A 13,624-nucleotide genomic window follows, 5' to 3' on the forward strand; every position below is an offset into this window, starting at 1 on the left:
GTCATATTTTTCCCTTTAAGATCTTTTTTGCGTACTCTCTTTTCCCCCATTCACACTTATTGTCACACCCACATGTATTAGTGCCAACAGATGAACAGATTCATGTATATAGACCATTACAAAGAGTAGTGTTAAATGTTCTAATGAAGTCAGTGAGTGGATGGGGGTCAGTTTAGTTTTTTTGCTGAAGGGGTAGAGGAGAGCCGAAGCACGGATCAGTTGCTCATCCTCTCACTAAGTGTGACTGGAGAGACACCGCAACCCTATGAGAGCAGGTCATTAAGCTAGCCGCACAGGCCCCTGGGGCAACACAGGCACCAGGCAGTCTGTGTGTGTGTGTGTCGGTGTGTGTGAAAGCATTTTGAGAAAGGCTTGTGTGTTTGTGTGTGTGTGTGTTTGTGTGTGTGGGAGATAGAGAGACAGTGATTTGGGCGTTTGAGTGTTTGGGTTGGGGGCCTGTTTGTTTTTGTGTGCATTGCTGTGTAATTGGGAGGGACCAAGCAATAGGGCCATGCAGATTTACGTAACTGTTGAAACATCCAACATGTCCGACCTGCTCTTTGTTTGTGTTTGTATTCATTTGTGGTCTTCATTATGTTTGCAGCAAGTTGAACTCGTGTTTTTCTCATGTGTGCATCCTACGAGTTTCTAATGTTTTCATTTAGAGACCTTTACTTTACCTTTACTGTGTGTGTGTGTGTGTGTGTGTGTGTGTGTGTGTGTGTGTGTGTGTGTGCATGTGTGTGTGTGTGTGTGTGTGTGTGTGTGTGTGTGTGTGTGTGTGTGTGTGTGCGTGCGTGTGTGCGTGTGTGTGTGTGTGCATTCACACTTTCAACAGTAATCCATTAAGCCCTTTCCCCAAGATGAATCCAATTTTATTTTGATAATTTCCATTCATATTTTTGATAACGGGCCAAAAATAATTACAACAACAGAAACAGATGTTTTCTCCACATTCCAAAATGATTTCTCATTCTGAATGATTGTGTCCCTAAGCATCTGTGTCTTAGGTGTGCATTAGTAACAAAGCATCTGCATGACTTATTACATAGTCCTCAACTCGCAATAACCCCCTATTTAATGACATAACATAGATCATTAACATATGTATGAAACACTACTTGAGCATTCAGGGCAGAGATTCAAGGATAATAGCAAATTAACAGAGAAAAATCTGCTCCTTTACAGGGTGACACTTAGATTAATGTCCCCCTGCTGGTGCACCAAGGACAACAAAGTTCCTTAGGAAGAGTACCATACTGTATATGTTATAAGTTCCAGTGGGTTCCTCGGGTTTGTAAAGGGTTCTAAACAGTTGAGTGTTTTCAGAGGAGCCGCACCACAACTCTTACTGTTGTGGGCAAAAGCTGTCGACTTGACACTACATTTCTCCTCTTGCTTTAACTGCAAGAGAACCATTAGCTTTCCCTGCTTTCCCTCCACACTGACCGTGCAAACTGCTGTCTGTCTGTGTATTGTGCAGTCCCTACTGTGTTATGAACAGCACTGACCATAGGACAGTGCACTGGAAGAGGTTGGAGTTTGAGGCATCATGGGGGACAGCAGACCCCCTAGCCAGAGAGATGATTCCATCTGTCTAGGAGGAGTAAACGTCTCACAGCTGGCTATGCAGTATGGGGGGAGGAAACCAGGACCCCCATCCATCCACACACACACAGAGGCACACACACACTCTTCACGAATCAAATGCAGACAGCAGGAAGCCTGTACTCGACCCACCACGGGACAGGGCAGGCCAGGAGGCACCCATGATGCAGAGGGAAGAGGACACAAGGGGAAGCAGGGTGCAGGGTTTGGGGGGTGGGGGAGTGTTACTGACAGGAGCTACCGTTTGGCTGGACAAAGTCCACCTGTTAGCTTATTCTACTCGAGTGAATCCTGCAGTTCCTACGTGCATCCACAAAGCCCTTAAACATCTCAAAAATCCCACTTACTAAATGTACTGCCCTGGTAAGTTAATCCTTCTAACTAATTAGAAACCCTAGACAGGAGTGCTGCATGCTAACTTGAGTCCTAAGTTCTTCTTGGTCATGGTCGTCTAGATACAGCTGAACTCTTTTATTCCTCCTCATTGCTGTTAGTTGAGGTTCACATCTGTGTTGAGTTTAAACAGATGGTCGCCAGAAAGCTTCCACAATTCACACAGCTTTCTGCCAACTTAGTGTTCAACGTTAATGATAATCTCAGCATCGGCCCTCATGATAGATAGTGTTTGGTCTCGAATGACACAGTTCCTGTTGGGGTAGAGTGACAGGTTTTGTCCCATAGCTAGTCGTCCGTTAGTTGTGTCTACAACCTGACGCTCTAATGGCACATGTTTCCATCACTCGATACCAAAGTGACTACCGTGACATCATCATTGCTGCTTGGTGCTGCGTTAGAAGAAACCTAGTGCAAGCTACACGCACTAACATCTCTTCAGTCCCTGACCACACATTTAACGAAATACTTTTTTTTTTATGACAGATACCAAAGACTGACAGAGATTTCTGAGTCCAAATTCACACAGACACACAGCCTTCATCCGCTGTCCTCTGTCAAAATGCAGGATATGAATCGGGGCTTTTCAAGTGGCATGGTCCCCCATAAATTGAGATCTCTGAGTTCTTTCTTCCGTTCTAAGCTTCCAGGCCAAACATTCTCGGTTGGGTCCCTGTTTTTGACCCTCTCCTCTTAAGTCACTCCTTCCACCCACACCATAAATTCTGCTCCAGGGGTTAACCACACTGAACCTAAGGGAAAGGGGGCCTTATATGGAAACGGCATGGGGTCAGAGGATCTTTTGGTTGGCTAGTGTAGACGTTTGAAAGAATAGATTTGGTTCTGAATCCAAGTAGGGATCTTCCTCCAGGGTTTATGTCTCCATATAGGCTTTCTCCAACAGTCTTGGGGTGTTTGTCTCACTTTCTTTTTTGCTCTCAGTCCCTCTCTGACTGGTTCCAATCCATCACTTGAAAATGGGCTTTTCTGGAAGTAGCTGACGTTCGGATGATAAGCATGCTGATAGAGACCTGTCACTCAAGCAAGTGGAAAGGACACAGCTAACCATATATTCAGCAAAACTGGGAAAGTATGGTATCAAAGCAACTTTGTGTTTTCCATTCCTGAAAGCGGGGTCTAGAAGAAAATAAGTGAAGTAAAGGAATTTGTTCAATCTCCCCCCGAGGTTACTGTTATTTTGTATGTGTATGTGTGTGTATGTGTGTGTGTGTATGTGTGTTGACAGACCACATGAGGTTATTGTATCTGTCAGCACCTTTGTGTGGCTACACATATGGCCTGGATTGTATGCAAGTTTTTTCCTCCCAAATGTACTCACAACTCAATGATTAATCCTACATTTTAAAGTTTAAAACACACAGTACGTAGGATTACATTTAGCAAAATATCAAAAATGTCCACTAATTCAGTGAGATTCCAATCTGAGAATGGATGTTTTGTTTCAGGACAACTAGAAATAAATAAAAACTGATTTGTTGACATTGTACAACTTACATTCAGACCATGCATGTATGCTAAATGCATAAATGTAAATGTGTGCGTGTGCGTGTGTGTGTGTATGACAGATGTACTGCGGGTGATTCTTGCAGTCACCCTGGGTGTTTTTCTCTGCTCTTGTTTGGGGCTTTAGAACTGTGATTAAGACAAAATATTGTGTCTTTGCTGCTTCACATTACTCACTAATGTGGCACGAAAGCAAGTTGAACTCTGAAGAATCATTTTGCCTTGGGCGGTGTGAACCAAAACAAACCTGCATATTCCCTCGTGTTTTTCCCATGTGTGCATCCTACGAGTTTCTAATGTTTTCATTTAGAGACCTTTACTGTGTGTGTACATGTGTGTGTGTGTGTGTGTGTGTGTGTGTGTGTGTGTGTGTGTGTGTGTGTGTGTGTGTGTGTGTGTGTGTGTGTGTGTGTGTGTGTGTGTGTGTGTGTGTGTGTGTGTGTGTGTGTGTGTGTGCGTGTGTATATGTGTGTATGTTTGTTTCTGTGATCTCAGGAAGAAGTACAGGGGCTGTGGGTCCAGCGTGTTAGATCCCTCTGTGGCGTCTGTTTCCCTGTGTTACTAAACAAACAGGATAATGGCTCACTTACCTCAGTGATGACTGTTTTTTTTCAGACCTGAGATAGTCTCAGCTATTTGATGGATATACAAATGACTCCAGTTATATTGTGCTCCTCTGACAAACATTTCTTATGAGGGAACTGTAAAATAACTTAATTTTATTCAATATGCTTAAAATGTCGGACTATTTTTAGGCTGAACATTCAAGAAGTAGGTAGATTTCAATGGGTATTACAATCGATAATGCCACTCTTAATATTCAGGCTAATGTGAACATGAAGGTACTGCTGGCAATGACAGAAGTTTGGCTGTATTCCTCAGTTTTTTTTACGGTTATGTCTGTTGATCGAACTTGCCTTTTGCCAAAAAAAATTTTTTTGCCAATTTTTATTGACACAATTAATTTGAGTCGGAGTAATGCCAACAGTTGACAGTACTGTCCGTTTTCTTTTTCCAATACGGGACGCATTATTTACTATCAATTATTTATCCCCCTTCCCCTCCCCTTCAAAGAGCTTGTGCTTTTTGCCAGGTCATCACTGTAAATAAGAATTTGTTCTTTATGATGCTGCCTGCTTACATAAACGTTAAAAATCTAGAATTAATTGGGAAATCTCTCCCACTGTCTTCCCGAAATGTGTGCTCCAGAGAGCAGAGGAGCTGATGGAGTTGGCGCCAGACAGGCAGAAGTCAAAGGTTAAGGACTGCACAGGTAGACCCTGAAATACAATATATAGCCTCTACTGGGAGAACGAAACGTAAGTCACCACTCTATAAGCCCATAGACATAGAAACCAATTTGACATGAACGGTCGTCCGGGCCTTTAGATAACTTCACACAAAAAGCTTAATAACGCATACTGTTGATATTACTGTATTTATTGACACATGGTACCCTAAAATATAGGATAGTTGAAGTTAGCTGCGCTTGTCAGGGTGAGAAATCAATAAACGTCTTAATGAGGAGATGATGTTGGTGAAACCCCTTAAGGACAACCCTGCCGCTATAGGATATGGCTGCTCGATAATGGAGTTTGAAGAGATGCTGCTACCAGTTTTAAACAGGGTCAGAGTAGCCTAAATCTTCTCTCATTCACAGACATCCTAAATAACCAAACAGTAGCGTTACACAAATCAATCACAGCAGGCTGTCAATAAATGCAACTGTCCTATTTTTTTTGTGAGTTGGTTGGCTCGTCAAAGTGCAGAATCTTAAACGCAGAATAGGAAGACCGAGATGTTCTGCGGTTTGGGCGACTTTATCACTATAACTTCACAAACAGAGGGTTAGAGCTATGTATTGCACAAGTATTACTTTATTTGAATCATTAAGGCTTACTGCGGGAATAGGAAAGTTTGTTATTAGTCAAAATTGTGGCGAGGTAGCCTACTTTAAGGTGTGAACCGTCTGCATTAAACTTTAATTTCGGTCAATTGGCCAGCGAGAATCGGCATATCAAATATTAATACCTTAATGCTCTCGGCTAAATAATTACGTCCCCAAAGGTTTCTTGAGGAGAGATAATCAATGACCCAGATGGTATAATTTTTCATTTAATTTTTTTGGAGTTTGCCTGTTGAAATTCATATGGTAAACATTAATTTTGTAGGCAAACCTTTTTAATAGCCTGTTGCAAATTGTACACCCACAGTATGATCATTCAAAGCATAGGCTAATTGGATTATAAATTCCATTTCTCTCTGGAATAGTATACAACAGCCTGTAGCCTACAATAAGACAAATACAAACTCATTGATCAAAAAGAAAATCCATTAAAAACTGTCGCCACCTAAAGTGACAAAAGTCCAGAATTATACTGGGTTTAATGCCATTTGTTAATATTTGCTATCCGAATTAAATGAAGTTCTTTAAGTGGATTTTGGCATAGCAAATGAAGACTAATTGCGTATAAATTGCCTATCAATGGAAAAGGCCATTTAAAAAGCTGGAATCATTGACACAAAATATGAATCGGCTACATTAAGCGTCTGGTTAGGATATTGGTTTTAGAGTTTAGTCTGTTGGTAAAGACAATCAATCTCGCTTTTTGCACTATAGGTCTAATCTTTATTGACCTTATTATGATTAATAATTTAAAGTAGCATAGCTATTATCCAAAATACGGTGGTGAATATAGCAACGTATAAGCCCAAGACCAAAACTTATAACAACAAATACATTTGCGCTATGGGCTATTGGCTATGGTTTTCTTTTGTCAGAGCGAATTCCTTGTTCCATGCGAAACCCCTCACCATTGCGAACGTAACAGTCTTTCCCTCAAGCAATTGTGCAAATATCGAATCCTTCAGAATCCCATTATAGAACAGGTTTTTTTTGCTTTAAACTCAGAATTGAACCATTGAAAATGCTGTAGCCTAATTGTTGTTACAGGATGGCACACTTGACTGACACAAGCTTTCAATTATGACACTTTCGAACAAATCCTGAACGCGTCCACAGCGTAATTAAAAAAAATACAACACCCCCTCCGAGTGCGGTGTGAGACGTCAGGAGCAAACCCAAGCTTTTACTTAAAGTGGCATGGGTTTGCGGTGAAGTGTTTAGCCAATTGAGTCTCGAGGCCTTAAAATTGGAGCTTAATCTCGCGCTGCCTATTTGGCACTTTGATTGATGTCTACGCGCACCAGCCGGCGAGGGCTAGCTATCTGCTCTCCCAGCCAAAAAGGGTAGAAGAAAAAACTCACTCACAGCAGCACTCAATTCACATACGCTCGTTCTCTCACACGCACAAACACACATACTGTACACTCGCACACATGCACCCACACTGATTAGATAACGACTGGAGAGCAAACAGACGAGGTTTTAAAGCTCAACAATAAGGCGCGGCGTGGAGCACCTCTGAACCTCGCAGGGGGCTCGCGGAGGCCATGGATCATATAGGAGCGCACCTCCAGCACACGCACGTGGAACCCATCAGCTTCGGGATCGACCAAATCCTCAACAATGTGGACCAGAGCTGCATGCTCGGGGCGAGAATGCCCGAGCTGGACTACGGACACAGCTGCATTGGTAGCACTGGCTACAACAACATGACCAGCAATTTTGCATGCAATAACTCCGGATATAATGGCAATGCGTGTGGGGTGACATCTATTAGCGGCTCCTATAACATGAACATGGGAATGAACGTAAATGGTAATAACGTCAACGCGGCTGGAGTCATCCGTGTGCCAGCGCACCGGCCGTTGGGAAACGGCCTCTCGTCCATCCCAAGTGGCATGCCCACGGTATCAGGCGCCATGAACAACCTGACAGGACTGACGTTCCCATGGATGGAGAGCAACAGAAGATACACCAAAGACAGGTTCACAGGTTCGTGCATGTATCTGCATGATTGTCGTGATTGTTGGACATGGGAAAATGGGATTCAGATTGTTATTTGGACGTGGCCCATAGAAGAAAGAAAGGGAATAATTGTGTAGCCTATCATAAAGTCTTCAACGGTCTATCATTATTTCCATAGCTATACATTACAGAGAAGGGTTTAAACGTAGCCTAACTGCAGGAAGACGTTTGAAATTGTATTATAAGTTGATCGTCAAGGACTTTAGCCTTCATCCTGAACATTAAGGAAATATGCCACGTCTCATTTGTGAAATGTAGGCCTATTTAAATTGTATCACACATGGCCACAATGTTAAGTTATACTACTTTATAGCCTTTTGTTCTAATAGGTCTAAATATTGTTTCTGCATGACTGCATTGCGTATAAGCAAATTCCATTATTTCTATGAGATAGTTTCCATGAATACCGTTTCTTTCGCATTGCTGTCATAGGGAAACTTCCCTTTCTGCCTTTTCATTATTTGAACTTGCTGCGCTGCTGATCTATCGTTGATTTGTGCCGCTTGCTTTTGCCCGTGTCGATTCTTCCCTTTTTAGTGGCGCTTTCACCCCTCACTGTAACACGCCGTGTAGGTCACCCTTACCAGAACCGGACACCCCCGAAGAAAAAAAAGCCACGGACATCGTTTACACGTCTGCAGATCTGCGAGCTGGAGAAGCGCTTTCATCGACAGAAATACCTGGCGTCCGCAGAACGGGCGGCTCTTGCCAAGTCCCTCAAGATGACAGACGCTCAAGTCAAAACATGGTTCCAGAACAGAAGAACGAAATGGAGGTTAAAAAAAACAGATGATTTGCAAACATTTTAGTAGAAACATTCTCAAGTACAGAATTGTACATGTATTGAAGCCAACGTATGCATTATTAATGTGTTCACTAGGCTCATAGCTTTGTGATTTACAGAACTTAAAGTTTGTAACAAAACGAACGTTATGGCCTAAGTTTGTTTTCTGAAATTATGTTATTAATCAAGTCAAGATTATCATCAGTGGTTTTCAACTAAATTACTATATTTAGACACCCTGAGCATTTCTTTGTGAAAACTAGGCTGTCTTTAACGAAACCTTGGCCTTCAATATCTTCTTAGAAGCCTGATGAAATCCCTGTCAAATTCGATGGAATGTTGTGGCAGTCAAAATGCTGAAAGGTTTTTGCGCATGATAAAAGTTTCGTCGAGGCTATTGCCTACTTGAATTTTTTACTTAGAAATCGGCTTAATATAAGATAGCCTACACGTTGAGTCAAACCTATGGATGTTACCTTGAATAACCAATACACCGATCCAAAGAACCATCTTCATCAAAACAAACTTTCATTTTCCAAAGAATGACAGAGCGAAAATGTGTTCTTTAAATTAAATCATCTTTAATTTTTGTTGAGCCTCTAGTCCTGAAAAACCTTTAAATGTAACAGTGTACGTTTATGATAGCCTAAACGGACATAGCCTATTGATTAGTAGGCCTATAATACCTACTTTACAGGGTAGGCTAGGCCAAGTTTGATAGCATAGCCTAAGCCTACATGATACATTAGGCTAGGCCTATGGCAATTTGATAGCAAACATATAGGGCACATCTTTCCCAGCTCAAAGTTACGAAGTACAATAAATGTAGCCCACGGTAAATATAATATCATTTGTCACTGGTTTTAATAATCAATTGATGCTGGGGAACAACAAGATTCGGAATTTGTGCATGAATGCTCCATCCCATAGGCCTACTTTTATTTAGCATAGGCTATACCCTTTTATAGCCCTCGTGCGTGGTCACTGTTTTCATGAATGACATTCGAGAATTATTTCGCACAGAAATTAATGTAGGCTATGTGAATTAACAATGACTTGTGCATGACGCAATGCTGGGTTGAATTTCCAACTGACGCCTCTTTGTCTCTGTGGTGTCTCCGGTGTTCCAGGAGGCAGACAGCAGAGGAGAGGGAAGCGGAGAGACAACAGGCTAACCGGATTCTCATGCAACTACAACAGGAGGCCTTTCAGAAAACTATAAACCAGCCAGTGAACCCAGACCCTCTCTGTCTCCACAACAGCTCACTTTTTGCGCTTCAGAATCTCCAGCCGTGGACTGAGAACACTGCAAAAATGAGTAGTGTTTCTACCTGCGAGTAGGGGGGAAAACGACTTCCTTTATTATTGAAGTCATCGATAAATGTAAAATAATTCAGGACCACAGACACTGAAAAAGTATAGGCCTTTTGTGACTGACAAAGACCAGCATGACGGGAGTTATATACATTGCCACATAAATTGTCTCGATAAAACACTCATGTCAGTGACCGTTTCTTCTTTGTAACGAGTCATTTTTTAAACAAACATCCTATATGATCGAGTATTCATTTGTCAGTGCAGTTTCTTTCTCTTTTTTTTTGTTGCTTTTTTTTGCTTCAAACCATTGGCTATCACCAATTTTGTAATCATTTGATTTTTTTGTTGTTTTCATTGGTCTTGAAAAGAGCACTGAGCACTTCAGTTAGCACCTTTGAAGCAACATTCTGCTTGTTATTCATTATAGGCTAATGATTACAGTTTTTTGGGAGATGCTTGGAGACATCAGTTACAGTTTTACGTTATTTTACATTTACATCAATGTCTCGGTACATTTTTGGTAAAATATTAGGGTAATATATTAAAATATATATCAAATGTAGCCTATATGCATTTTACTGACCGGACACATTCTAATAGAGCCAGAATATTTTTATTATGGATTTGGAGATGGTGAGTGAACGCACATTGGTGAATAATGTGTTAATACATGATAGTATACGAGACACAATTGGTTATTGATATCTCTGAAGATCTTTTTATTAATTGTTTTACAAACTGTAAGTGTCCATTGCTTGACAAAATGAAGTGATTAATTACCTGTAGTTTCTTTAAACAAATACCAGCTGAAATAATTATGTTTGTTTCATTAATTTGTAGGCCTACAAAGATTTACCTTAACTTTTTTATTACAGTATCTATGTCCAACCCTTTCATATCCCCTTAAATACCTCTTAACAATCAACTTAAAAAGAGGTGTTCAACATATTGTTTGCAAACGTGGGATACACTGGTGTAGGGCTATATTGTGTTCATGGGGTTCTCCCTTAGAGGAACAGTTACCATCCAAATGCTATCTGCTTAGTATTATTCAGTAGGCCTACTAGACTACCAGAATAATAAGTGTCTTGAGAAATGATGGACATTTGTGGTTGTATGATAAATGAGTCCTTGCTTGAATTATGAAAAGATTCAGTTGAATGTTTGGGTTGTGATAGTTTGAGCTACACGCAATTGTAGTGAGTATGTGTGTAATGCTGATTGCACACAGCTGTACAGTGTGTGTGAGCTAGTCCAGTGCCTCTCTCTCCCCAAAAAGGAATGCAAAGGGTAGAATTTCATCATCCACTCTGAAATTTCAGCACTGTGTCACATTGCTGGCTTTCCCAAATCTCCTGAAATTCCTTTTCAGAGCAGAGAAAAGAGGTCCAAGTGGCTGTAAGTGCAGCAGAGTGGACAAACACACCAACCTTTGCAATGTAAAACTGTGGATTCAACTAGTCCACCTGAAATATGTAATTATCATAGATTTTTTCATTATCAGTATTTACAGTTATTTATAGTGGTAATATTTACAGTTTTCTAAACACATTTTGTTTATTTAAGAATTCCATCAGCACAACAAACAATATCAAGACATGTTTTGTTCAATCAAACAAGTCATGTATTAAGTTTGCGTAATCTACAAAATGTTTAGGCCTTTGTGTTTCATTGCAAAATGCATTACCTATTATATAGAATTTCCACATAGAAAGCATTTTAGTCTACAATGAAATTCAGTTTGACCTTTAAACAAATGTTTCTCAAATAAAGCTATCCATTAGAGAACTTGTAGCTACAGTTTGTATGCATCTGTTTGAGTTTTGCAATTTGGCTATGTTTTATTTCTATTATACAGAAAACAATAAATACTGGCTTACTGGTCAACTATATGGAAAGGTTCCAAAAACTATTTTATTGGGAATGATGTGCTCATTGTGAGAAGAAAGTTATGGGATAGATACTAATGAATAGTTATTATGAACAGTCATTACAACAAATGTATTCTTGCACTATACCCTTTACTCATGCATTTATTCAACAAAGAAACCGAGTTTGAGCATCATTAATTGAAAGCATCAATTAAATTTCATCCTGATTTACAATATATCAAATTGTATGATGCAATTTTAAAAAAAAATCCTCAAGCTTAATTCTTTACTTTTCATTTGGGATTGTTATTTGTTTTAAGGTATTGAGTCAGTAGTACACCAACCATTAAAATGTTGTCTGTTATTGTATAATGAAGTCAATGGTTTAACATTTCCATATAGTTTATTGCAAAAGTATTGTTTGTATCCTATTTATACATATATGGAAGTGTGGGCCTGTGTGTGCAAATTTGTATTAAACAATTCCTGATTTGTAGGAGTGTTTCCTCTGAGCAGTTTAATAATTTAGCTGTAAAATGTTGCTTCTTACCTAGAGACATATTAATTCCATGATCTGATGAACACACATTTGTATTTAGTGGTGAAATATTAATGGATAAAAATATTAAAATTTTGTCTTTTTGAAGATAACATTTTGAGTTAAACACAACTTTTTGAAAAACTTCTAACTTGTGCTATAGCCATCCCTGGTGGCCTTTGTGAGTATTACGACTTCTGTTTTTTGTCGCAGGGTCTGACGCTCGTTGCGTCATCATTGTTTGCCAAAACACAAGAACATTGTGTAACTGACTGTCTGAACACCTTTTTAACTAGAAGCATAGTGTACAAGATAGATATTGTACCTCAATAAATTGTGCACAACATGTCTCTTCTACGCGTGTGTGCTTCTAAAACAAAACATATTTTGACAAAGGGATTACTCGTGGAGTCGTCTGTTACAGGTAAGCTATAGAAATAAGTTAATGCTACTCTCTGACTCATGACACAAAACAGTACTGTACTGTATAACCCCATACGAGTCGTTAGCTGCCTACATCATATTGTCTTGATACGTACTCTAACTACGTTGGTTTTATCATTCTCTTATCAACGCCAACATTTTTCACTGTCAATCACGGTTTATTAATTCTGATGATGGTTTTTATGATGTGGATAGAATGTTAATAATGCTGCTTTGTAAAAGGATGCTCGCGGACAGTCAGTGGAGCAGCCAAGGACAAAGAACCGCTGCGGAAAGCCAAAACTCCGCAGGGTCGCTTCGACTTAAATGAAGAGAAAAGCAAGGATGTCCTCGAAAGTACGAATTTAGACGATTGATCAGGCCACAGAATGATGCCATAATCCAAGTAGTAGCTTATTCAATAAGAAGTCTGTGAAGTTGAACATGAAAAAGCTAGATGAAGTAAATAGGAACAGAATTAATGGTCTATCTTATAATGATTACCAATAGTTCACTAACCATATTTATATATAACATTTTTAACAACGTAAACAAATTGTTGCATCCATTTGGATCTTTCCAGAGTTCCAAGATGATGTCCACCCTGACACTAAGGAGAAAGGGGGCCCCAGAGGCCCTGAGCCCACACGGTATGGAGACTGGGAGAGGAGGGGACGCTGCATCGACTTCTAGTAGCACGCAGCGTGAAGAAGAATTGGTGCACCTAACCCAGTGAAACTGTAAAGCAACATATTATTTCCTCGTGAAAGAAACTCATGAGTACCTTCATGTGCACTGTGCATGCAGCACAGTCACCACTGCTTCCATTCATGATTGTGATGTTGCAATAGGCCTACTGTTATTTGCACAGTTTAAATGACACTTCTGTCTTGCAATGTTATTCCTTCTTGTACAAAGATCTGAGTGTGATGATCAATAAATCGTCTGGACAATACATTTCAGTGTAGGCTTTTAATTTCAAGAGAACCAATAATGCAAGACGTTCCATGCAATAGAATATTACTTTTCAGTGTTTTAAAACGTAAATTATAATTTTGAGTCATTTGAAGCACATTTGTTGGATGCAGACATGTTTTAGAACGTGTGGAATGTGGAAATAATGTTACATATCCTTGACTGTAAATATGATAACCAATCTTATCTTTTCAATCTTATATTTTCTTTTCAAATGTCATTAATAGCAAAAGTAATAGTACTACGCACCACATGATAAT

At 39.9% G+C, this 13,624-nt stretch overlaps 2 protein-coding genes across 2 annotated transcripts; both read left to right on the forward strand.

Annotated features, from left to right (window-relative positions):
• Positions 1 to 6,809: 6,809 nt before the first annotated feature.
• On the forward strand, positions 6,810 to 10,024 carry tlx1 (T cell leukemia homeobox 1). The gene is made up of 3 exons (XM_062464608.1): positions 6,810 to 7,423; positions 8,030 to 8,231; positions 9,371 to 10,024. Exons 1-3 carry the CDS (start codon positions 6,979 to 6,981, stop codon positions 9,579 to 9,581), a joined length of 858 nt encoding a protein of 285 aa, XP_062320592.1. The 5' UTR covers positions 6,810 to 6,978; the 3' UTR covers positions 9,582 to 10,024.
• A 2,184-nt stretch (positions 10,025 to 12,208) lies between these two features.
• Positions 12,209 to 13,344, forward strand: sdhaf4 (succinate dehydrogenase complex assembly factor 4). The gene is made up of 3 exons (XM_062463503.1): positions 12,209 to 12,390; positions 12,633 to 12,746; positions 12,973 to 13,344. Exons 1-3 carry the CDS (start codon positions 12,312 to 12,314, stop codon positions 13,080 to 13,082), a joined length of 303 nt encoding a protein of 100 aa, XP_062319487.1. The 5' UTR covers positions 12,209 to 12,311; the 3' UTR covers positions 13,083 to 13,344.
• Positions 13,345 to 13,624: the final 280 nt, after the last annotated feature.

This window comes from Osmerus eperlanus, chromosome 6 (genome assembly GCF_963692335.1).
Source record: "Osmerus eperlanus chromosome 6, fOsmEpe2.1, whole genome shotgun sequence".
NCBI lineage: Eukaryota > Metazoa > Chordata > Actinopteri > Osmeriformes > Osmeridae > Osmerus > Osmerus eperlanus.